We start from the raw sequence: 26,139 nt of genomic DNA on the forward strand, positions 1-26,139 counted from the left end.
TCCTGCTGAACAGCTATGAGGAACACAAAATGTGAAAGGCTGGTTTGCAAAGACCTAATAAACCTCCAGGTTCAACTTCCCTCTTTGCTTGCAGAAGATTGATGCAATTACTCTGGCAACATCCTATTACATGCTTACTCAGTACTTGAAACTCTTATCTATTTACTTGCTTTTTACATGGGGCCTTAAAAGGTGCTGCGTACATAGAGCTATAAAAGATAGATTGCAAAGACACATGTGAAGCAATGATCTGGCTGCAACCTCAGGAAGAGCCGTCTACAAGCTGCAGCAGATTCAGCTAGAAAGTCACTTTGTTCTTCCTCTGGAGAAACACACAGCCCAAATAAGTGCAAACATGGAGCTTTCCTAAAAATTTGGTATTGCCAAGAACTTCCTTACATGTGAGTCTTAGTACAGCAATATTTGTTGGAAATACAAAAGGTGAGCAATCTAACCATAGTAAAGTAGTGGGAGAATCCTTCACTTCTGCAATTTGTTCCCATTTCCAATCGTGATTTTTCCAATCCAACAGTGCATTAGGAGTAGATTTCTGCATTTAATTTCCTAAATGCACCACAGCAGGGGGAGAGAGGAAGAAAAAACCCAGTTTTATTTCTCTGCAGTATAAAGAGTAAAAACCATTGCTTGCCAACTACACAATTATTTTCAAAGAGCTTAGCATCTCTCTTAAGTTGATATATTAGCTTTATTACACTGGCATGGTTCTGAGAGATACTTGCCACTCAACTCACTGGTACAAAGAGATACAGATGCTTTATTACTGTGGATGGAATTCCCATTTCTGCCAATGCTGCCGGCAATTCTGTGCCCTCCTGAGAAGTAATGCAGCCCCTAAATCATTTATTATCTATTTTCATCACAACTTCACAGTTTTAGCATTTTGTTTTAAAAGTGTCAGTGTGCCTGAGTGTACAGCATGTTTACCACCAGCACAGAAACCTCCTAGAGTGTTGGCTCAGACCCACAGCTGATACTTCATCAGGAAAGGACTGAAAACTAGAGAAGCTAAACTGATATGCACTAAAATCTGCCACTGCCATCTGTTTTTTTAACAGAATAGTGCTGCCTGTCGGCACAAGGACACTCCATACCTAACTGACCTCTCTAGCATAGTGTTGGGATTTTCAGCTTCTAAACTGGCTCAGGCAGGACGAGTGCACCCAGCTGATCAGCTCAGCCACAAAAGCAGCATTTCTAGGAATAGCCATAGCACAGGGAAGCACATAACTGCTCAGGGAAGTTTTAGGTGGAACCTGAGCTGTCCACCCCATTGCAGATCTCTAAGCAGGTAAAGGGAAAGTTTCTTCTCCTGAAATTGAGTGTCAGGATTTTACAAAGTTGTGTTTGAGGCTTCTTCCAAAATTCCATTGGAGTCTTTCACTCCACTATGTTTAATAGACCAGCCCTTTATTTAATTACTTGGCTTTTTTTTAAAGCTAGTATGTTTCAGGCAACGTGAAACATGTTTTTTCACAGCAAGGGGAATCAGCCCCTAGAACAAGCTACCAAATCATGTATCATAGAAGCATAGAATCACAGAATGGTTTGGGTTGGAAGGCACCTCAAAGATCATCTAGTTCCAACCCCAGTGCTATGGGCAGGGACACCCTCCACTAGATCACGTTGCCCAAAGTCCCATCCAGCCTGGCCTTGAACACTTCCAGGGATGGGGCCTCCACAACTTCTCTGGGCAACCTGTTCCAGTACCTCACCACTCTAACAGTAAAGAATTTCTTTCTAATATCTAATATAAATCGACCCTCCTTCAGCTTAAATCCATTACCCCCTTGTCCTATCACTACGTGCCCTTGTGAACAGTCCCTCACTATCTTTCCTGTAGGCTCCCTTCAGGTACTGGAAGGCCACAATTAGATCTCCCCAGAGCCGCCTTTTCTTCAGGCTGAACAATCCCAACTCTCTCAGCCTGTCCTCATAGGAGAGGTGCTCCAGCCCTCCAGTCAGCTTTGTGGCCCTCCTCTGGACTCACTCCAACAGCTCCATGTCTCTCCTGTACTGGGGCCCCCAGAGCTGGACGCAGTACTCCAGGTGGGGTCTCACAAGAGTGGAGTAGAGGGGCAGGATCACCTCCCTTGACCTGCTGGTCGCACCTCTTTTGATGCAGCCCAGGACACGGTTGGCTTTCTGGGCTGCAAGCACACATTGCTGGGTCATGTTGAGCTTCTCATCAATCAGTACCCCCAAGTGCTTCTCCTCAGGGCTGCTCTCAACCCATTCCTCGCCCAGCCTATAGTTGTGCTTGGGATTGCGCCGACCCACGTGCAGGACCTTGCACTTGGCCTTGTTGAACTTCATGCGGTTCGCATGGGCCCACCTCTCAAGCCGTAGTGGATTTTCTATGATTCGATGCATTTAAATCAAAACATGATGTCTTGCTAAGCCATCTGTGCTACCTCAGTTCTAAAACACAGGCCTGAGGTAGGAGTTACTGAGTGAGACTTTTTGCTTCATGTCACACAGGAGGTCAGAAAAAATGATCTAATGGTCCCGGCTGGCCTTAAGCTCTATGAATCTATGAATAAATGAAAATCTTAGGCCTAAGCACTTTGGGACAAGGAGCATCTTTAAATATTTAGCAAAGCACTGAGTCCACTGGGACTGCTCCATAAATAAGAGTAGCAGTCACACGCCTGAGGCTCAGCCATCTCAGGTCACCTTAATGCATGTAAACACTTCTGCGATAAGAGCTCAAAGATGTTCAAATCCTGGGGTTACTTAACTCTGAAAATGTAGTGGTTCAGATTACTTTTTTCTTAGCCTGTTAGTCCAAGCCTTTCTGTGTGGTTGCTCTGTTGCAATCAGTCCTAGTTCATGTACAGGATTTCCTCGGAACAAAATCCATAAATATGTTCCGTCACAAGTCCTTCCTTAGCCTTCAATTTGGCAAAATACATACTAAAATATGTGGAGGAAAAGTCTAATTGAAAAAACAAGACCGAAGATTTGGCCAGCTGTCAGCAGGGCACATCCTTAACAGCATGACCAGGCCACTAAAGGGCTTGAGAGGGTCATCTCCTCTAAGAACTAATACATGGCAGGTTATTACTGGGCACACTGGGTACATCACTGGGATGTGTTTCTCATACAATTCCCAGGCCATGACTCTCGGGATAAGTTTTGAGAGTAGGAAACTGAATAAAAATGATGGACTAAAAATTAAACCACTCCCTCTTTCCCCCTCATCACAGACAATAATTTACAGAACGTGATTTTTCATTAGCCAATTCAGAGTCACAGAAACAAATTACTTCCTTTCCAAGTCATTATTCTATTTGAGCTTCCTTGGAAGCCTGTTTGTGTTTCCTCACAGCCCTCCAGAACTGACAGCTGAGCTGTGCGCTGCTGCTTTACACGCTCTGCCAGGATCCTTCGCAGTAATCCTGCAAGGCTGATAGAAAGGGAAGACATCCATGCAATTTAATTTCCCAGTCTTGCTAGTTCAAGTAAAAGAGCATAATTACTGCATGTTGAAAGCTGCCAGAACCAGCTCCAGCAAGAATTTAGTGTCATCACCAACGCTTGCATGCAAGAGAGCTGAAGATTGTGGCTACATTAACAACATTTAAAAAAAACAAAATCTAACCAAACAAGCAGAACTAGTCCTGCCACACTGCCAGGGACTTAGCAGAGTAGCTGCACTGGAGCTATCAGTCATCTCTATGTAGACAAAAGTAAAGAAAATTAAGGTAAATGCAATGAAATACCACAGTAAAATACCAAGAAACATGGATGCATGGGACTCTACCAGTGACTATGTGAAAGGATCAGAAGCCATGTGTGTATGTAACTGAGAGCAGACTTGAACTTTCAGTTCATCAGAGGCTAATTTTCTCTGTGAAAATGACTGCATTGAAAATATAACATCAAAGTCATTCTTTTTTTTTAAATATGGATTTTGTACTTTTACACTCTTCGTAATGGACAGTGCCACACAATAGTGGAGGCTGGGAACAGATCGGAACCATAGATCTCACCTGCCTAAGCAAAACTATGTGTTGAGGTAGAAGAGGTAAAGGCAGGCATGGTATTGTAAATGTATCAAAGATGGACCACCACAAAACTAGCTATAAAGACCTACAGAATCTATCTCTGCTATGACTTTAATGGAGCCACATTGATTTTCACCTGCTGGGAGACCTGGCTTCAGCAGACTTCGGTGGAACAGCCTTCATTCACACCACCTGGGAGCCTGACCCAGTTTGCCAGACTAGTTGCACGATAGGCTTATTATTTATACATCATTCCCAGTGTATATGGTGTTTCACAGACAGATGACATTGATCAGTCTCTGCCTGAAGGGCCTCTCACATTTTTACATCAAGGTCTCAGAATACTCCCACAAAGGTCACCTTCAGTCCCTTATATCCCCTCATACACAGAGCACAAGAAGGATCTTTATGAGCAAGCTCTTCCAGGGACATTTGGAGTCATAGTCAGGATATCAGTGTAACTGCTTTGTTCTGCAAGTACCTGCCTTGAAGCAATAGTATTTAATGTTGGATTATGGCCTCTTTCTTCTGGACTTAGTACTGACATCTCCCACGTTAGTAATCTGTTAACCCCTGGAAGTCTGTTAACATAAGAAAATCTTCACCCATTTCGCACTCGAGCTTGGAAAAGAAGCAGCCTTTCATTTAAAAACTCCTCTCCTAGCAAATAATACAAAGCTCTTTTTTTCTTCTTCCAGGACAACTTATCTTCTCCCCTCATTAATCAGTTTCTGGAAAACTGAACCTACTCCTCAGTTTAGTTTTGACAACAGCTTGATGTTGCTCTGCCCTTAAATGCCCCCTGGTTGCTGCCTTGCTCACTTTGCTGAAATGCACACCACATTTCCAGTTGTTTCAGCAATTAAAAAGCATTGTTCCTTGTATTTAGAACATGGCAACAAAGGTTAAAAATAAGCCTCATTCTAGTCGTTAAATGCTAAGGATATTTGAAGTAATAACATATTTCAAAGCAAAGGAAACAAAAGAGAGTATATCAACTAAGAGCTGTTTTATTTGCCTGCTGACCTTATGGGTCTTGGCCTTACAGACCTTAGAGGACCAGTTCTGTGTTTCTTGAGACTTCCAGCATTGGGCCCTGGAGTGAATAAGGAAATGGAAGGAAGGGAAAGGAACATCTTCAGTCAAGGACCTGTAATTGTAGTTCAGAATAAAGTCAGGCCACCAACAATTTTGAGAGTTATTCATTAGTACTCACACCAGTGGGTATTAAAGTGAATGGTATAATGTAGCATTTTGTTGAAATTGTGTGAGAATAAGGTATCATGACTGTTGCTTACTTATATATGCCTTGTCTCCTCCCCTGAATAATTTACAAAATAGGGGTTTTTTTAATTCTGTATCTTGTTTCAAGACATTCATTGCAAAAAGATGACATTAAGAATACATGGAGCAGGACAACTAAAACCAGTTGACAAAAGCAACTCTGTGGTCAAACTGAATCACAAATTGTCCCCTGAAGCCAAGAGTGAAACTCTCAGTATTTAATTAGCAAAACATTTCCAAATGTATTCTGCTACGTATTTATCCTCTCACAGTTAGCCCAAGGCTGTCGGACAGTAAATTTATTTCCGCTGCCCAAAGGAGGAGGAGCTGGGTCCAGGACTCAGGCCACTGGAATGGGGAGAGAGAAGGGGAAGAATGTAGAGAAAGCCAAAGGAGCCCTGGAGAAAATCTAGGTTTCTGCTTTTGTCACTACCAGAGAATTAGGGAGAAAATAGGAATGCAGAAAACAGAAAAAACCTGCTGCTGCAGATCCCAGCAGGCAGGAGAGTGACCCTTCAAAGACTGCTCCTCTCACCAGTTGCTTACTAAGCCTATAAGCAATCCTGCTGCTAAATCCCAAGCTGTGCAACATCCTTTTTTTCCCCTTGGAGGAACCTTGATGCCATCCAATTATACTATTTGCATGATGTTTGTTTTTCAAGTGCTGGGCCAATTTTGCAACCACTACATGATGTTTCCTTTCCTAAGCCTTTCAAAGGACGATGAAGGAGGGAAACTGAACTTTTGACGTGGTTCCTCTGTGGTTCTGGTCTACGGGCACTTCTGCCACAAGCACGGATCCCCTGCTGGCTGGCCAGCCGGAGGTGACGTGCGGGCCCGTGTGCCAGCGGCCCAAGCCCAGTCCATGCAGCGCCAGGTAAAACCGCATTAACGACGCAGCCTGACGGCAAAGCTCATCTGCTGCCGAGGCCGCAGCCAGCCACCTCGCCAGAGCTAGACTGAAAGCCAGGAGAAGCGCCCGCCGCAAGCCACCGCCCCACCTCCTGGCGCGCGACGCATGCGCAACTGTAACGGTCACGGACGTTGAGGAAGTGACGCATACGCGCTCGGCGTAGGCGGGCCGTAAGAGGTGGAGCGCTGGTTCCGGCTGCCGAGCAGTGAGGTGGGTCCCGTGCCGGGACCGGGGGGCCGCCAGTGGCCCCTCCCGCCCGGGGATGTGGCCGCGGCCGCTCGGGCAGAGGCTGGGGGGAGGCGGCGCCTCCGGAGCCCCTCGCGTTTCCATCCCGGCCGGGCCTTGTCGCCAGCCCGAGGGACAGCCTTCGGCCGGCCGTCCTGTTCCAGCGCCGCCGGCCTCGGGCTTGGTCGCAGAGGGAGGCGGTGAAGCACGGGAACTTGGGGATCGGTGCCGGCGGGGGCTGGATGGGGTCCGGGGTCCCTCGAGGGGAACCGGCCGGTGCGCGGGGTTGTCATGGTACCTCTTGCCTGATTGCAGGGCCGAACCCGTTGCATTTGTGTTCGGAGCTGATGACTGAGAACCACGGGCTGCCGTGCTAGGAGAGGTTGCTGATGAAGCCCACCTGCCTTATTAATGTCTTCCTGCAAGTTAATAACACTTGTTTCTCGCTGAAGTTGATAAAAAATACATTCTTTCAGAAGATAGTCGCATCCTAAAGGCTCCAAACAACACCAGCTCCAGGGTTGCCTTAGTAAGTCAATACAGTGTTAATTTCCTGACAACTAAGATGCTTAATGTTCTACTTCAAAGCTGAATTGTCAAACTGAAGCCTACAGCCAACTGTTCTTATTGGTGCTTTCACTGGCAAGTCTTAACCTGTTTCAAAAACTTGTATTTTTTTGTTTTGAATATGTTAAGTTGCATATGTTTTTGTTATGTCATAGTCTTTTGGAGCATGATCATTTACACACAAAACTGAGTTCATGCTGTGGCAAGGAGAGTAATTTTTACAGGTTGTTTTGTTTGCCTTGCTATCAGCATCTTCCAGGATAGTGCCATATAGTTGTCTTTAAGAAGTTTTGGCCACATTTTCCTTTCAGTTCTGGAAATTAGTGTGGAGAAGCCTTTGCAGGGAAGTATTCATGGAAGAGTAGACCACTAGCTGTATTGAAACAAGAATTTCTCATAAACGTGCTTTGTGTTTTGTTTACTTTTATTTGGGCACCGTCTTCATGAGGAACTTTGTGTGAGTGTTTTTATGACGATGTGGTTCTTGTTTGTTGCCTTTGAGCAGAGGATGCCAACAGACAACAGCCACCTGCCAGGCAGTATCCAAGAGCATGACCCTGTTACTACTTCAAGCAATAATTGCCTGCATAATGCTGAGGAATTGGGAATTGAACAAGAAAATGGCATTTGTAACAGTGACTTGGGTAATAGTATTGGAGTTCACAACTCTGCCAGCCAGTCATCCGCTTCCCTGGCTGTTCCTTTGGAGGTGCCCAGAAGAGGACAACCCCTTTTACAGATCAACAGGCAGCAGATTGAGTCTGTCTCGTACAGTGCACAGGCTGCTGAACTCAAAGGTTTAGGAGTTGATGTCTATGACCAGGATGTGTTGGAGCAAGGAGTTCTTCAACAAGTAGATAATGCCATTAATGAAGCTAATAAAGCAACAAAAATAGCTGATGCAGAGAAAGAATATCAGTCAGTGCTGGATGACGTAAGGTAAATTGTGTCCTTTCTTACTCTTCCTCTCTGTTACTGACTATCTAACGAGGCTCGGTGTCTCATGTTTTTAAAAGCTGGAAGATGAAAAGATGTTTTGAAAGCACTAGATCACATATACTGTTCTGAGTCACCCACCTTTTAAAAAAGGAGAAAATATTTTTCACATCAGAGCAATGCTTCGTTGCTCTTATTTGGCTGATTCAGTCATGCATCAAGGCAGTAGAGGACAGGACATCTCCTTTTTCTGCTTTGTCTCCTACCTTACCAAGATGCATGTCTGTTTTCTGGGCAGTAGAGAGCTGCATTATATTCTATTATTCAAAGTTATAGTCAGAAAAAGTGCTGCTGCTTCAATTCTGGATACTTCATGGGGTTGCCTGCTTCTGGTTATGTGCTTTCTGTAACTTGGATGACTCCATATCTTGACTGTACTACAACCAAAACAACCTTATCACAAGTGCTTGTATGAAGTACTTAATGACACCTTAAAAGAATCAAAAGCTTAATTAACATGGTATGTTGATAGTAGAAGACTTTGAGGGATAGGAGCCACAAGTCTTTTCAGTTTTGATCTTGGATCTGCCTTTGTGTTTCTAGTCTCATGGTAGAGTTACTGTGTGAACTACTGCAGGTAAATAATTCTACCTGTCCATCTTTCACTGTATTGCATTAATCTTGGGGTTTAGTGCTCAAGAGTGCTGTAGTCCACCTTTACCTATGTGAAGTCTCGCATAGCTCTCTTGTTATGCACATGCTTAATTTTATGCACTTCATTAATTTTCCAGTTTGGGTGTGGAGATATGAAATTAAGTACATTTTGGATGTTATGTGGCAGAAGGGTGTAATGAATAAGATGGTCATTGAGAGGAACAATGGAGCAGGAGAATCATTGCAGTTAGATTATGTGGTTATTGAAAGAGTGGTGCACAGCACTGACCTGTTTTTCTTTAAGAAGCATCCTATGATTTTTCTAACCCGACTATTTCCACCTTCCACTTAAAGTTGTAAAATGAGATTTACATGAGAGGATGCAAATGGTTTATGCAGACCAGTAGAACCTGATCTATGTAAGATGTAATATGCAAATCTGAAAGTTGATTTTGGAGAAAATCAGCAGAGATCTAGCTGGCTTGTTGAGCAGAGGGTCTAACAAAAGTAAAGATATATGAGTAGAGTGGGTAGAATTGGGTAAAGTCCTGTAACATGGTGAATGCATGACTGGAGGTAAAATCAGGCAAGCAGTTTTTGAGTAGTTGGCACAGAGTTCATGGTAGAAGCTGCATGATTCTACAATATACACACAAATTTAAGCAGGAGGAGGAGACTGAAAGATGGTCAAAGTTAAATTCTGCAGTCCTGCTAAATAAAGCTTTGTGGAAGAGGACAGTAGCAGTATGTGTCAAGAGACTCTAGGGCCAAGGAAGCAAGAACCAAAAGGTAGAAGATGTGCAAGAGGATAGTATACTTCAAAGAAACAAAACAGAATACTGAGAAAGGAGATGGGATGGTTCAAAAGTGTTGAAAGAGAATGGAAAAGGGAAGATGGCAGTGATAGCTGGGAAGCTGGTAGAATACATCTCCTAGGAGAACAGTGGTAGAATCCAGATTAGAGCTGGAGAGAAACGTGGCCCAACAATTTCTTCCCTTCTAATTGAGGAGACTTAGATAGTGCTTTTCTTTCATATGATGGGAGTAATGGCCGCTTTGCAGGTGTTGTAAAGAGTTTTCTTTGACATTTTTCGTAATGCTTTGAGATAGTAATTTGTGTATCCTTATGAAATATTCTGCTATTTGAACCAACAAACCTAGATTTGTTGCTTCTGACGGTTGGACGGTGCCCCCTTCCTTGCAAATGAATTCAACAGCAGAAACAGATGATAGTAGGTTATAGTATGAAAACATGAAAAATGGTAGTGTATGAGTAAGGAAAGTTTAATGTTGATGTGCTGTTAGTTCTTTGAGCTAGTCTGTCTTCCTGACAGTGTATTTGTGTCTTATAATCTACTCTTAGTGTAAAAGAGACATTGTACGGGTAGAAGAAACATACTTCCCTATATAATGGCATCAAACTATTAAAACAGCTTTAGACAATGAAAACATGGGATTTCCCATTTAGATTTTTGTTTTGTGTTTTGTTTACCTGGAATAATAAAAGCAACCACTATCACTTGCTTATTATCATCATCAGGCTTGTAGCTTTTAAGTACTAAATATTGTAGAGGTTTGTTCGGTTTCCTTGCCTTTTGGAATTTTAGTATTAGCAAAATTTTCTTTAAAAATATTTTGTCATGTACAACTTTTTAAAGTGTTTAGTACTTCCAGTATTTTTAAATACAAGATGCTTATTTAGAAACTTACCTGTAGACATCTTTAAATCTTACTTTAAATGTCCTGGAATGTCCAAATTGTCTGAAAAGAGAATGTGCTATTTTTCTTTCTAGAGTTGACTAGTACATTGCAATCTTCTTGTTTTTTTCAGATCATGTACAACATCTCTGAAACAAATAAATAAAATTATTGAGCAACTTTCACCTCAAGCTGCTGACAACAAAGATATAAACAGAAAACTAGATTCTGTAAAACGGCAAAAATATAACAAGGTGATTGGATTACATTAATTTCCTGCTGATAATACTTAGTTTGTACTTCAGCTTAAGGTTTGGATTATGTGATGTACTTCTTGCTTAATTATGTAGTTCAGAGTCAGTCTATAATTGCTGTTTCTTCCCTTTTAAATGGTGTCATTTTCTACTAAAACATGCAAATAACTAAATGAAGATGTGAAAGGGAGAGCTGATTTCTGTTTGTTGTTGTTATTCTAAGTTTCAGAACAAGCTGTAAAACTGAAGTTCCAGGACCTGCTCAGAAGACTGATTTGCATTAATTTAATTAAATCCCTCCCAGTAGTATTTGGAGAATTAGCAAAGCATTGTTAGGGCATGATTCAATAGTTGACCTAAATCTCAGCTCTCGTGGTCTTCATTTATTACCTTCCTTGTCTTAATCCTCTTTGTCTGTATCTTTCTTGTACCAGTACACATCATTCTTTTCTGTGAGCCATTTTAACTCACTGATTTGTCAGAAACTGTTCCAGCTTTTATTCTGCCAGAGTAGTAAGTTAAAGGAGCTTGTAGAGCAACCTAGCAGGCATCAGGGTAATGTAAGCAATAGACTTATACAGCTGTGAATAGGAAGAAGGAGATTTGAGAAAAGGGAAACTTCTCCTGGTCAGGAATGTAGTACTTTGATGAGCTCACCATCTGATGGAAATTCACTCTAATATTTTATCTAATGATAAACCTGACTGAAAAACTTACTGTCCTTTGCCCTCAGACACTTCTACCCAGTCTCAGGCCATTTGCCAATGATTCATTCGGTTGTGGGTTGTTTTTTTTTTTTAACCTTGATCATTTCAGCAACTTGGATAACACTCTGTTCACGATTTTGCCAATTGAGAGAGTGAGGGGGACAGTACTGAACAGTGGCACAGGACTAGGAACAAGTAGCTGGAAGTAGTGGGAAGAAATGCAATAAACTAGACTTACTACTAAAGAGGGATCATGTAATTAGACACTGTATTTTGCTTGTCTTCATATTACTTGAAGTAATTTATGCAAGTGTGGCCAGGGAAGTTCAAACCTTGTTGTGAGTTCATTGTTAGCCATCTCTAACAGTCCTTGAAGTGTAGGAATAAATCTCTGTATGAAAACTATAATCTGTAAAAGTGGTCCTAACAACTTCAAGAGTGTTTTGGAGGCTGTTTGGAGTCAGGCAGTATATTTAAAGCTGATCTTGAGCTACTTTTTGCAGGGAGAAGTGCCCTTTAGTACTCTTCCTTTTGTAGTATTTAAAACAAAAATGGTTAAAGATGACTGAATTCTTCCATTATTTAGACAAATGGGAAATTAATGACTGGTACAAGACAGCTATTTCCTTAGAGCTGTCATACAAGGAGTGTTTTATAATATAAAGTACACTGGTAGCAAGGATAATAGTGCATACACAGGAGATAATATATTGTACTGTCCTGGTTTTGGCTGGGCTAGAGTTAATTTTCTTTCTAGCAGCTGGTATAGTGCTGTGTTTTGGATTTAGGGTGAGAATAATGTTGATAACACAATAATGTTTTAGTTGTTGCTAAGCAGTCAAGGACTTTTCAGCTTCTCGGACTGCCCTGACAATGAGGAGGCTGAGGGTGCACAAGAAGCTGGGAGGGGACACAGCCAGGACAGCTGAGTCAAACTGGCCAAAGGGATATTCCATACCATGTGATGTCATGCTCAGCATATAACTGGGGGAGTTGGCTGAGAGGCATTGCAGCTCAGGAATGAGCTGAGCATCAGTTCCACATAGTGAGCAGTTGTGCTGCGCATCACTTGTTTTGTATATTCTTTTATTATTATTAATAATAATTATCTTCCTTTTCTGTCTGATTAAACTGTCTTTATCTCAACCCACAAGTTTTACCTTTTTGATTTTTTTTTTTTTCCCCCCATCCTACTGGGCTGGAGGGGGCGTGAGTGAATGGCTGTGTGGCTGTTTTAGCTGCTGGCCGGGTTAAACCATAACATGTACCATACATGAATATACTTACCCTTTGTGGTCTGAAATAGTGCTACATGAAGCCATGGGCAGGCTAGTGAACCATTCTTCACCAAAAAGAAAAAAAAAATTACTCATTTTGTCATGAACTTGATTTTTACTGAAGTGTGTGTCTCTCTAGGTAAGGAAATATTTCCAAAGGATGGAGTTAACAAATGTGGAAAGTTACATTGACTATGTCTTTGTTTTACTGGTTGGAATTTCTTGTTTCATAAATAAAAGTTAGCAACACCAAAGAATCACAATGTCATCAGTAAATATACTGTTGAGGATATTACAGTCAGATAAAAGGTGTAACAGAAGAGTTAGCTATAAATTACTTTCATAACAGTAATGAACTATACTTGTTCTAGCATCTGTAATGTTGGGGTTTTTAACTTTTTTTTTTAAAGTTATTTCGCTTTGTAGTTTTTGCTGTTGAATTAGCTGTGACCACTCCTGAATTAACTGTATACAAACATATATTAGGATGATGGACTGATTTACAATTTCAGTTTGTTTCTAACAAAACATTCTAAAACTTCTGAGATGATAAATAAATCTTATTAAATCTTAATAGCTGTTTTTAGTGGCTTATTAACTATTAACCCACTCATTGCAAATCATGAGCAAATCTTTTGGTGTTCTCTGTTCATGTCACTAATCGGCTTGATGGGCTTCCTTCACTAGAATCAACGTATTCATAAAATTACCTCAAAAAATGTACATAAAAATGCATAATACGTGTATAAACAATCTGATCTTACTGCACACATTGTAAGATGATTGTACGCACAAAATTGTGTGTGTTTTGTGAGCTGAAGCACTACAGATATTGTGGTGATGCTTTTTTGCACTTTTCTGTTTCAAATGCAATACTGTGAACACTTTAATATGAGATTCTGGTGGAAAATACTGCATGTGTAGTAATTTACATCTTGTTTAAAAGGATAGCAAGTTGATGAACCAGATTAAAAATTAAATTATGTATCTACTTACTATTCAAGGAGCAACAGCTAAAGAAGATCAAAGCAAAACAAAAGCGTCTCCAAGCAATTCTTGGTGGAACAGAGATTCTTGATAAAGTAAATGAGATTGAATTCGAGCAAGATGAAGGTATGGGAGAAGACTGAAAGTTCTGTTCTACTGTGATGTAATACCTTTTCTTCTTTTTGTTTGAAGCTAGTTTGCAAGATCTGTGCAAAATATGGAAATAAATTTCAGTGGCTTGCTTTCAAAGAGAGAGTTAAGAACACTTATTCTCTGCACCTGCAGAATTGCAGATCTTGGCATATTCATGTGGGAAGTTTTACAAAATGGATGTTAATCCGTGTTCAGCTCAGTGGGGATGACTGAGGCACATTAGAGTATTGGGCTTAATAAATTGGAAATCCTAACGTTTTTTCACAGCTAATTTGATAAAGATGACTAACATGATTGAATTACATTTTATATGCTGGATGCTATCAATCAACATTAACAAAATTGTTTTTTTCTTACTGTTGGGAAGTATCACTAGAAATGGAAGGAGGAAGTGCTTCTCTTTTTCAGGCTGCAGTGTGATTTTTAAAAAAGGTAAAAGTAAGTCTTCTTCTAAAGCAGGATATTCTCTCAGTGTTTTGCTAGGTGTTCTTTCTCACTGCTGTCTGCAAACTGAGCTTGGATTTTGTAACTCCAGCTTGGCTGTGCCTTGGCCGCAATCACTAATCTGCAGTATCCTGCAGGGCAAGTTTGGACCCCATTGACATCTGCACATCACCTTTGGGTCAGATGATTGCAGAGGTGTGAACTCTTAGTGCTGTTTGTCTGTTGCTGATGTGGCTGGAGTAGATTCCAGGTCTCACAGAGCTCAAACTTCTGTAAGTTTTGTTGGATCAGGAGAGAAGTCAAAATTTCAGTGAACTTTTCTTGGTAGAAAAGCATCTTTAATCCTTTTTCTTTGAATGGGTTCATGCAGTAAAACTCAGGCACCCAGTCTGATGAAATGTAACTGGGAAGCGAACAGAGCCCAAGACAGGAGAAATGGAAATGAGCAGTTCCAGTAGTTTGAGAAACTGAGAAGGTAGAGAAGGAGGAGTTTCATGCCTGATGCATCATTGTTACTCATTAAACATGTTTTGGTGATAAATACAGTGCTTTAAATGGGACCAAATACAGTAGCATGCTGTGCTGGCAATTCTGGTACAGCTGTTTTGAAATTTTGAACCCTAATAATAGATTTCAGGCTGGAATTCCCCTTCAGCTTCCTGAATTCAAGAGCTTTTCCCCTTCTTTGGTTTCAAACACTAATTATAGTTTGTCTTGATATGTATAGTAACTGTGTAGGCAGTTTAACTGAAGTGCTTTTTTTATGGCAATGTGCTGTGCAGCCAATCTAACTTAGAAAGTAATAATCCTAATATTAGTATTGTAGAGTAGGAAGATGGGGTTTGTTTTCTTCTTTTCGAATCATGTGGGAAGAGAGTCTTTTATGTGTTTGGAAACACCAAATTTCAAGCTTATGAATAGGACTGAAAAATCAATAATAAAATAGAAATGGACTATGTTGCTGCATATGGGAACGCAGTGGTTTCTTGCACTGAACATGGTGATATGTGTTGAATTGACAGCATAGGGAGCACATTAGAGTTCATGTGCCCTGGGGAACTGTAATTTTATGGTAATTCTTGCTGTTGTGTCTTGTTTCATAAGTATTTGCATTTTGATCATGTGTAATGTTTCCTATATGAAGTAGTTTGGAGTAAAAGTTACGTTCTGACTTTTTTGGCCTTCTGTTTTTCTGGGTTTTGCCTTTTTTGAACTTCAAGTATTATGTATGATGATAATTTGGACTTTAATGTTGTATATCAAAACTGAACTGAAAGCGTGTAAAGCTTGGGAGGGGGAGGGAACAAAACACCCTTGTTCTTATGTTTGAGTTATTCAGAAGGTGTTAAAGGCATGCTGGATGTTCTGATTTTTGTTCTAGAACCTGGTCCATCATGTCTTGGCAGTATGCTTATGCCTGTTCAGGAAACAGAGTGGGAAGAGCTTATTCGTACTGGCCAGATGACTCCATTTGGAACTAAAATACCTCAGAAGCCAGAGAGGAAGACACGACAATTAATGCTAAATGAAGCATCTGATTTTGAGAAGTACTTAGCAGACCAAGCTAAACTGTCATCTGAAAGAAAGAAGTTAGCCCTTCACAAAAGAGCAAAGAAGAAAGCACAAGCCAAAAATGTTCAGTGCGTAGCTCCTGCATCTACTACAGAGGAAAAAAGGGGTAAAGCCCAGTCAAAAACAGATAAGCGCTTAAAAAAACACCTGAGAAAACTTCAGAAGCATGCCCTTCAGATTCAGTCAAAGGCAGAGATTCCAAAAGAAAAGAAGTATCCTGAGGCCAAGAAGTTCAGGCATGAACAGGACGATGATAGTGGAGAGTCTGAGTATGTACCTGATGAGGAGCTCTTTGATCCAGAAGCAGCAGAAGAGGAGGAAGAGCAGGCATCTTCTCATGCTGAGAATGATTCTGATTATGAACTCAAGAATCTGTCAAGAAAAAGAAAATGTTTGGTGAAGAGAAATTTTAAAGAAGCTGAGGATGATGATGACTTCTTTCCAAGCTCTGAGGAAGAGGAGCATACGCTGGGGAAGCGCAAAGTAAAGAGATGGAGAGATGATGGAGATGAAGACTATTATAAACAGAGATTAAGGTTAGTCCTAGACATTTTTATTAGTAACTTTAACAAATGATGGTGAACATGCAAAGGTAATGTCTGTAATGCACTGTTAGGAATTGAAGTAAGGAAAACGAGACAGAATGATCATAGCCTTCCAAAAGAAATCAGACATGCCTCTTAATTAGAAAGACTTTGTTGATAGATTTTTATGATTATTTTAGGTCCTTCAGTAATAAGCTATTTATGTATCAGTATGTGTTGTTTGCAGAACTGTGGATGTGCCCAAAAGTGAATATATACAAAACAACCTATTATTTGGCAGCTTTATACTTAAGCACTGCCTTTGTCTGTAGATCATATACCTACCTTTAAAAAAAAAAAAAAAATTACATCTTCTGTTTCATGGAATGGTTTGGGTTGGAAGGGACCTCAAAGATCATCTAGTTCCAGCCCCCCTGCTATGGGCAGGGACACCCTCCACTAGATCACGTTGCCCAAAGCCCCATCCAGCCTGGCCTTGAACACTTCCAGGGATGGGGCCTCCACAACTTCTCTGGGCAACCTGTTCCAGTACCTCACCACTCTAACAGTAAAGAATTTCTTTCTAATATCTAATATAAATCGACCCTCCTTCAGCTTAAATCCATTACCCCTTGTCCTATCACTACGTGCCCTTGTGAACAGTCCCTCACTATCTTTCCTGTAGGCCCCTTCAGGTACTGGAAGGCCACAATTAGATCTCCCCAGAGCCGCCTTTTCTTCAGGCTGAACAATCCCAACTCTCTCAGCCTGTCCTCATAGGAGAGGTGCTCCAGCCCTCCAGTCAGCTTTGTGGCCCTCCTCTGGACTCACTCCAACAGCTCCATGTCTCTCCTGTACTGGGGCCCCCAGAGCTGGACGCAGTACTCCAGGTGGGGTCTCACAAGAGTGGAGTAGAGGGGCAGGATCACCTCCCTCGACCTGCTGGTCACACCTCTTTTGATGCAGCCCAGGACACGGTTGGCTTTCTGGGCTGCAAGCACACATTGCTGGGTCATGTTGAGCTTCTCATCAATCAGTACCCCCAAGTGCTTCTCCTCAGGGCTGCTCTCAACCCATTCCTCGCCCAGCCTATAGTTGTGCTTGGGATTGCGCCGACCCACGTGCAGGACCTTGCACTTGGCCTTGTTGAACTTCATGTGGTTCGCATGGGCCCACCTCTCAAGCCGTAGTGGATTTTCTATGATTCGATGCATTTAAATCAAAACGTGATGTCTTGCTAAGCCATCTGTGTCATGTGGGACAGTGTCAAATGCCTTGCATAAGTCCAGGTAGATGATGTCAGTTGCTCTTCTCTTGTCCACCAACACTGTAACCCCATCATAAAAGGCCACCAAATTTGTCAGGCACGATTTGCCCTTAGTGAAGCCATGTTGGCTGTCACCAGTCACCTCCTTATTTTCCATGTGCCTGAGCATAGTCTCCAGGAGGGTCTGCTCCATAATCTTGCCAGGCACAGAGGTGAGACTGACCGGCCTGTAGTTCCCTGGATCTTCCTTTTTTCCCTTCTTAAAAATGGGGGTTATGTTCCCCCTCTTCCAGTCAGTGGGAACTTCGCTGGACTGCCAGGACTTCTCAAATATGATGGCGAGTGCCTGGCCGCTTCATCTGCCATTTCCCTCAAGACCCGTGGATGCATCTCATCAGATCCCATGGACTTGTGCACCTTCAGGTTCCTTAGATGTTCTCAAACCTGATCTTCTACAGTGGGCAGTTCTGCATTCTCCCAGTCCCTGCCTTCTGTGACCTGAGCAGTGTGGCTCAAGCACTTGCCAGTGAAGGCTGATGCAAAGAAGTTGCTGAGTACCTCAGCCTTCTCCGTATCTTGGGTAACCAGGTCACTCATTTCATTCTGGAGGAGACCCACTTTTTCCCTCGTCCTCCTTTTATCACTGACATACCTATAGAAGCTTTTCTTGTTGTCCTTAACATCCCTGGCCAGACTAATTTCTATCAGGGCTTTGGCTTTCCTAACCTGATCCCTGGCTGCTTGGACAGTTTCTCTGTATTCTTCCCAGGCTACCTGCCCTTGCTTCCATCCTCTGTAGGCTTCCTGTTTTTGTTTGACTTTGCCCAGCAGCTCCTTGTGCATACATGGGGGCCTCTTGGTGGTTTTGCCTGACTTCCTCTTTGTTGGGATGCATCGCTCCTGAGCTTGGAGGTGGTGACCCTTGATTATTAGCCAGTTGTCTTGGGCCTCTCTTCCTTCCAGGGCTTTGTCCCATGGTATTCTACGAAGCAGATCCCTGAAGAGGCCAAAGTCTGCTCTCCTGAAATCCAGGGTAGTGAGCTTGCTGTGTGCCCTCCTCACTGCCCTGAGGATCTTGAACTCCACCATTTCGTGGTCACTGCAGCCCAGGCTGCCCTTGAGCTTCGCATCCCCCACCAGGCCCTCCTTGTTGGTGAGAACAAGGTCCAGCATGGCACCTCTCCTTGTGGGCTCCTCTGTCACTTGGAGGAGAAAGGTGTCATCAACACATTCCAGGAACTTCCTGGATTGCTTGTGCTCTGCTGTGTTGTCCCTCCAACAGATGTTGGAGTGGTTGAAGTGCCCCATAAGGACCAGGGCTTGTGAACTTGAGGCTGCTCCTGTCTGCCTATAGAGGGCTTCATCTGCTCAGTCTCCGTGGTCAGGTGGCCTGTAGCAGACCCCCACTATGATGTCCCCTGCCCCAGCCCTCCCTTTCATCCTGACCCATAAGCTCTTGGTCGGCTCCTCGTCTATGCCCAGGCAGAGCTCCACGCACTCCAGCTGGTCATTGACATAGAGGGTGACACCCCCTCCTCGCCCATCCTTCACATCCTTCCTAAAGAGCCTGTATCCTTCCATCGCAACACTCCAGTCATAAGAGCTATCCCACCACATCTCTGTAATGCCAATAAGGTCATAGCCTTGCAGGTGCACACGTCTCCAACTCCTCTTGTTTATTCCCCATGCTCCATGTGTTTGCGTAGAGGCATTTCAGTTGTGCCCCCAATGAGGCTGGCTTATTGGCTGGGGTGGCTGGAATTCTTTTGATGTATACTCCCAGTGTTTCCCTGTTGGTTCCCATTCTGTCTGGAGCCCCTGGCTCATCTCCTCTAGGCTTTGAGCGTGCTGCAGTGCATCCAGCACATCTCTGAGCAGTAGGCTGAGGGCCCTCACCAACATCCCGTCCCTCCAACCTGGGCACGTCGTCCCACAGCATGTCGCTGGCAAGCCTGATTGGCAAATAATCAAAATTAATAGGCAAAATGACAGTGCAGACAGACAGTGCCCTCTCTCTTCAGAGGGATGGCACTTTTCCACTGAGAGAGAAATCTTTGGTTTGGGATGGGGTGAGATGCTTAGTTTTCAGCTTTAAATAATTAACTCCTAGTCAAGAAGAAATCATTTTAATATATTAGAGTTGCATATTATTTTTGTAGAATGTTAGTTTGTTGAAATCTGAGGCAATTATTTATAGCTTATATGGCTAACAGGTTTATTTTAAAATCAATACTAAAAGGACCTTTTGAATTTAAACTTGTAAAAAATTATACTGGAAAGGACAATATCTATATTGCTTGATTATTAGCATGTGATATCTCTTGCATAACTTCTAATAGAAGACATAAGTAATGAAGACTGGACATTTGTACAGCTGTTAGTCAAGTCTAAAAAAGCTGCTCTATTTGGCAGTGATTTTCGTCTCTTTGCTTTTGATGAGAATGAGGGTTAAAATATCCTTATCTAAAGAGATGGTGACAATGGTGGTAGTAGTGGTGTTTTCTGTTGCTATGATGACCTAAGGTTGTAAACTAAGGTTTCTAAGGAGAATCTAGTATGTTAAGTGAGGAAATGCAGCTAAGAACATGTTATTTTTGAAAATGGCAGCTGAACCACCTTGTGCTAATCTGTGATTTATTGAATTTGTAAACTTGTGTGTTGATCTCTCTGTAGCTACAGTGTGCTGGTGAGATGTTTTCTCTACTGATAGCATAGCTGTTGAGTTCCTAACGATAAGACTGAGCAATGTTTCCATTTTTACAACTGCCTGGAAAACATTTTGAAGGAGCAATGAAGTGGCATGTAATTTGTTAAGCTATTAAATGCTAACTAGACATGCCAGTGAAGTTGAGACATTTCTGCACATACTAGGAGTCAAAAGATCAAGATTACTAAAATGGTTGTTTTGTTTTAATTGTTCTCTAACCACTGGCATGTTGCCTCTCTTCTAGTGTAAGGGTTGAGCTTCATGTAATGAACTTCAGATTGTTGATAGCGTGCTTACTTTTAATTAAATTACCTTTAGTGAATGTCCTTCAAGTAGTTTTATAGTCCTCTAGAAAATCATGGATTCCAACTTGAAAACAGCTGCTCTAGAGTGAAAGGAAGAATATGTGTTAGGGCTGTCAGTGAAAAGTGATTGATGTAGTGATAACGCCTAGGATAGGAACTTGGTTAATCCTTGGCAAACTTGAATTTTACATTTCTATGGAAATCTAAAATCTTATGGATGCAAATGAAGCTGTGTCAGAGAAGGGGTCAAGAAGTAGAGGTATAAACACCATCTCTTCTGTGGTGAGAGCCAGAGTTACTGTGGAGGAAGTGGTATCCTCTGATAGCAGAGGTACTCGCAATTGTAGAATTACTGGTAACAAAACCTCAGATAGGAAGAGCCCAACTTCACTTTCACATCCCAGGTTACAAAGGCAGAAGCTGATATGAGGCAATAGGTTTGCAATTCCAGGATACTGCTTTTCAAAGTTAAAGCATAGTTTATTGCTCTTGAATAGGAAATTTGGGCAAGGGGCTAATCTGAACAATGTCCAAAGGGTCAAAAAGAAATATCCTTTTTTATTGGATGCATTAACAAAAAATAATTGTATTTAATTGGTAAAATATTTACTATTTTATTGAATAAAACTGTACTCTTCACGTTTAAATTAGACCAATATTAAATCATTTTTAATTCAGTGTTTTCATCAAGAGTAATTTATTTTGATTGAAAGTTTTAATATGACTCACAGTTTAAATTCATTCAAACACGTTTTTTAATAACGTTAAGATTGTGACAATTTATCCTTAGCAAAGTCATATCATAGACTACATTTCTTTTGGTTACTAAAGTTACAATAAAAGCCTAAATGAATTTTAGAAATATCAATAACTGTAATTGCTACCAAAACACTACATCTCTTAAAAATTTCATAGCTACAGTTATTGTGGCTGTTAAGCTGCAGCTGTCCACATTGACGTTTTTATGCTGACACCCCCAGGTAATCTTCATTATGGGAAACGCCATGAGAAAATAAAATGTAGTGAATTAAGAAACATATTAAGAATGCTATAGAAATGCTGTCATTTGCTTACATTTATGTCTTGTTTCATGTCAGTTTTACTTTTGAATGCAAATGAATGGGTGAGATTATGGTGTATTTTACCCCTGAGAGAGGCAGAGGAAAATCCTTTAGGATTACTTTAGTCTTCTGAACATCTAGTCTTTGCTTGGTGCTGAATACAATCTTAAAGATTGAAAATTAGTTTCCTTAACATTAAAACTTTTCAGAGATGGGACTTGAAGAGATTGGTCTGTGTCAAGGGGAAACTACAATGATGTTGTTAAAGCATGATAATTAGCTAACTGCAGGACTGCAAAGCATCTCTAGAACAAGAGACCATTTTCAGAACAGGAGCTGGTGTTATCTGCAGTAAACAGGGCAGGCGGGAGAGTACCCAGCTCTTTCCTTTCCTTCTAAAGGCTACTTGCAGTGGTCATCCTAGTCACCCAAAGCAAGTGGAACACGATAAAGTAAAAGTTAGCTATACAGAATTCAGCTTTCACTCTCAGTAATCTCACTTCTTTTCCCTTGCCTGGGTCTTGCCTTTCTCTTGTTACTGTTACTGGAGACATGTTGCTGTGCAGACACACAGGGGAAAAAAATCTGTTCTGAAAAAGTTAACGTCTAAGGTGAATCAGAGCTTGCAAGAATAATGAACAGTAGCAAGGAACATCAGTGTTATGGAGAGTAAGGTAAATAAGTAGGATACTGTCAAGCAGCTGAAAGGTAAGTTTAAGATTCAGTGAAAAGTAGTGTATTGTCATTCCCAACTGTCCTTTGTACTGGCTAATACCAGCTGAACCCAGAGGATTAGGTAGTCAGTCTTTAGGATCGTGCTGAAGGACTTGATGCCCACCAACAGGTACGTTATTGATGTATATTTTGTCAAACTCAACAGTGACCATCTTGGTCTAGAAGCGTTCAGAATTGGTGCTGGTGGAATCTTAACCTGTTGCCTCCTGCCTGGTGGAATGGTCAGGTCATGGCAGAGCCAGTTTCTTTGAAGACTATGAAATGAGTGAAAATATACCTGTTTTCAGCTTCTTTTACCTAGGATCACAAAATAAAAGTAAACTTGTATGCAGATTAAATGCATAGGAAATAAACCTTTTCTTTGTTCTCAAAAAGAAAACAGCTTTCTTTACAGATGTGGAAACTGCAACGTATCAAGGTTGGGATGTTTTTTTTGCATATTAATCAAAGTTTTCCTTTGCATGTATTAAAATGCAAAGCATAAGCATAACCAATTAAATTTTGCTGCTTATATGTAGTTATTGTGTTACATTATTGACATCAGTAATACAGTATCTGCATAAGGTAATAGCGTGGAGTCAAAACAAAAAATTAGCAGTCTTATGGTCACTATTCCCATAGGAGTTGTCAGTGTATATCTGCCTGCTGCTTGAAGGAAGGAATTGCATGTCATGTTATGGGAGATAAGTGCTGTATGTGTGTTTTCTCATGTATTCTGTATAGTTTGTGGAGTACAGTTGTTTGAATTCTGCAATTGCTGTCAAGTGCTCAGAGGCAAGCCTGGGAAAGCTGCTTCTTTCAATGTCTCCCAAGTGACATCCAAGCAGCTGAGTAGCTGGAAGTTGTGGCTATCAGTGCATAAAGCAGTTGATAGAAAGAATCAAACCAAAAAAATAAAATTTGCTTAAAAGAAGCTGTTTTTCTCAAACTGGATCAATTTTCATGTACTAGCTCTCTTTGAAGTATCTGAGTCACTGAATCTCTTGATGTTTCAGAGTTATAAATTAAAAAAGGATTATATATTACCTTTCCTGAAAGATACTTTCTTAGAGCATCCTAACTGCTCTTTAAAATGACAAAGACAAGACACAAATGAAGATATATTTTGGCTCACTCGCTGAGTACACCTTTCATTCTACACTCAAGTGTGTAATTGTCTACATCAGTCTTAATTTACTTATGGAGACTTGTGGTACTAACTGCATGTATTTCATCTGTTAGGACGTACCAATTAAATCCACCCATATAGACCATAAAAAGTTAGATCAGAAAAGTAATGCTGAATGCTTCAGTTTAGCAAATTAGAATAATCTGTAAGGGATTCTTAGCTATATAAAATAGAAAACATTTTGTGCTTCACAAATGCAAACTATATTAAACACTCAGCTTGGTTCCTGACTGTATTTTAAAAAAAAAAAAAATCCAATTGTGCTCATTACTGTTTTGGATGCAGAATTTCTTTCTAGGGTATTGCAATAAGTGGAAAATGCGCTTAGTATCTGAATACGTTCTTGTATTAAGAAAGATTTAATTAAATGATATATGGCTTTCATACTGCACTTTCAGGATAAAATTATATTTATGTCAGTGACCATGGACAATGTAAAATAGATTTTTCAAAGGTCATGCTTTGATTTTCAAGAGACCTTGGTGATATAGTAGAAACCTGTATTTTCTGATTATTTAGGCATGCTAAGGATGTTTAACTGAGGTGTGTATGAAATATATTGACGAAATGGTTAATATGTTACTGTGTAGTGAAGTCAAATACAAGCTACTGCTGTTTCTCCCTCCCAGGTTTGACTTCTGGGGAAAGGTACAAGACCAGACTGACCAATTGGCTGATCTGGTCCAGCAAATAGTGTTTGTCCTCCCATTGCTTCAACCATTTAGATATTTACGCTTTTTTAAAGAAAATAATGAAGTTTTAGTGTAGAATATCTTAATACAATGTCTTACATGACAGCCTTTAAAAGACTGATTAGCTTCTTCAAAAGTTTTTACTGGTAACAACAAATTGCTGCTTTTTCTTTAAACTGGTAACTGAGGGCAAAAAAACCCTCCAGACCTTTGGAAGAGATGTAGTACCACGGCCTTCAATACTACAGCTTGTGCAATTATACAGTTCAGTAAAGTAACAGATACAGTGTGTATAAAGTAAACTTTTCTTTAGGAAAATTAAGTACCGGATTTATGAGTTCAAATTCTAGACATACGTATTTAATAATTTTAAGACAAATCCCAACATTGATCACACTCCTTGCAGAAAATACAGTACTTATAATACAAGGTGAAGTGCCTAAATTCCTGGACAGCTAGGAGCTAATCTCAAAACGTTTCTTCTTGGTTTTTTTCTGTATCACTTTTTCTAATGTACACTAGAGGGCAATCTGTTTCTTCCCAGGGGAGGCTGAAGCTCCAGTGTTGATTAGAGGCGATTCATATTAGTTAATAGAACCATTAGAAGGAAACTCTTATACAAATTATTGCCCTGCTTGAGTTTAATACAGATTTTTTACCTAGATGTCACTTTTGGAAGCTTTGTAATCTGCAGTTGTTTTAGTGTGGTAACTAGGAGTTTTCTTCCTTGGTTGGAGTCTTGTCATAACCCAGTCAGATAAAATAGTCTTCTGACATGTCTCAATTCCAGTAATGGCACAGTCTGAAGCAATGAGTGTCAGCATTTGTCAATTTGAATCGTTGATCTTTTTCTAGAACTCAGAATAATAATTGACCATCCGTGCCTGATAGCATCGTATTGTGGTACTGAACAAAAATAAATGTGTTTTTATGCTGTGCCTCTAGAATGTGTTGTATCTGCCTGCTAGACTCCAGACCATCCATGTTATTTTCCTAAATCAAACATCTAACAGACAGCAAGTCTAAGATAGGGATTTTCATTCTTGTGTTAGGATAGATATATGAAAGTATCTGTGGGGAAAACTTTGACACTTTATGTATTTTTAGTAAGTTCTTCTTTTACTACTTAACTGGATACATGATTTCTTAAAACAAAATAAGAACAAACCAATAATAAACATTAGCAACTCATAAGTTTTTAATCAGAAAACTGAACACTCTCTCTGTCTTGTTTGTTTTTCCCCCTGCATATGCTGCTTTTTCTCCATCTTGACTTTTGCTTCTGAGGAGTTCCTGACTTCAGATATCAAAATATATTCCAGTGAAGCTGACTCTCTAAACCTGTCCAGCATTGTGTGTGTTGGTTTATCAGTGCAATCCTTTTTGGCAGTTACTGTAACTTGTGTATGTTTGGAGATGGTGGTCTTTATTTTCAGTTAATAAAACAATACCACAGTTCCAAGTTTGTGAGTTGTTCCATAAAGGCAGACTATATTTTCTCAAAAGATACTGGTGAAAAGCTGATCTAGAAACCTGCCATAATTAGCTTTCTTTCATGAGAAAGGTTATATGATTGTGTTGTTTGTATATGAAGCGTTGAACTTTTCCTCTTCTCTTGTTTCTAACCCAAGTGTTTTTAAACAAATTTGCCAGAGATGCAGAAACCTTTAATTGGAAGTTCCAACAAGTTTCACTGAAGTAGGTGGTCAGAAGACAAGAGAAACTATTAATGCTGCCACTGGAGAAAACAGTGTGAGCTTATGAGTGTGTAGATCCTGTGGAAGATGATTTTGATCTAAGAGCAAGAAGAGTCTCTTGTAGTGTTTTCACCTTATTTCATACCAGAGAATGCAGAGTAGTGTCTTTAGGAAGACAGGCATCATTGGTTTAATTGCCCCCAGAACTACTTATGTAGTTAAGAAATACAAGAACGCTAGACCTTCATTGCCTGTTGGTTTTTGGGTTTTGTTGTGGTTTGGGG

The 26,139-nt window shown here is 40.8% G+C and overlaps 1 protein-coding gene across 1 annotated transcript in view; it reads left to right on the forward strand.

Moving 5' to 3' along the window:
• The first annotated feature begins 7,471 nt into the window (after positions 1-7,471).
• Positions 7,472-26,139, forward strand: part of ERCC6 (ERCC excision repair 6, chromatin remodeling factor) — a 49,400-nt gene continuing 30,732 nt past the window's right edge. The window contains 4 exon segments of the mRNA XM_075758322.1: positions 7,472-7,956; positions 10,439-10,559; positions 13,548-13,656; positions 15,509-16,235. Of these exon segments, the coding sequence (XP_075614437.1) occupies positions 7,487-7,956; positions 10,439-10,559; positions 13,548-13,656; positions 15,509-16,235 (1,427 nt within the window). The 5' untranslated portion in view covers positions 7,472-7,486.

The sequence above is a fragment of the Balearica regulorum genome, chromosome 7 (genome assembly GCF_011004875.1).
Source record: "Balearica regulorum gibbericeps isolate bBalReg1 chromosome 7, bBalReg1.pri, whole genome shotgun sequence".
Lineage (NCBI taxonomy): Eukaryota > Metazoa > Chordata > Aves > Gruiformes > Gruidae > Balearica > Balearica regulorum.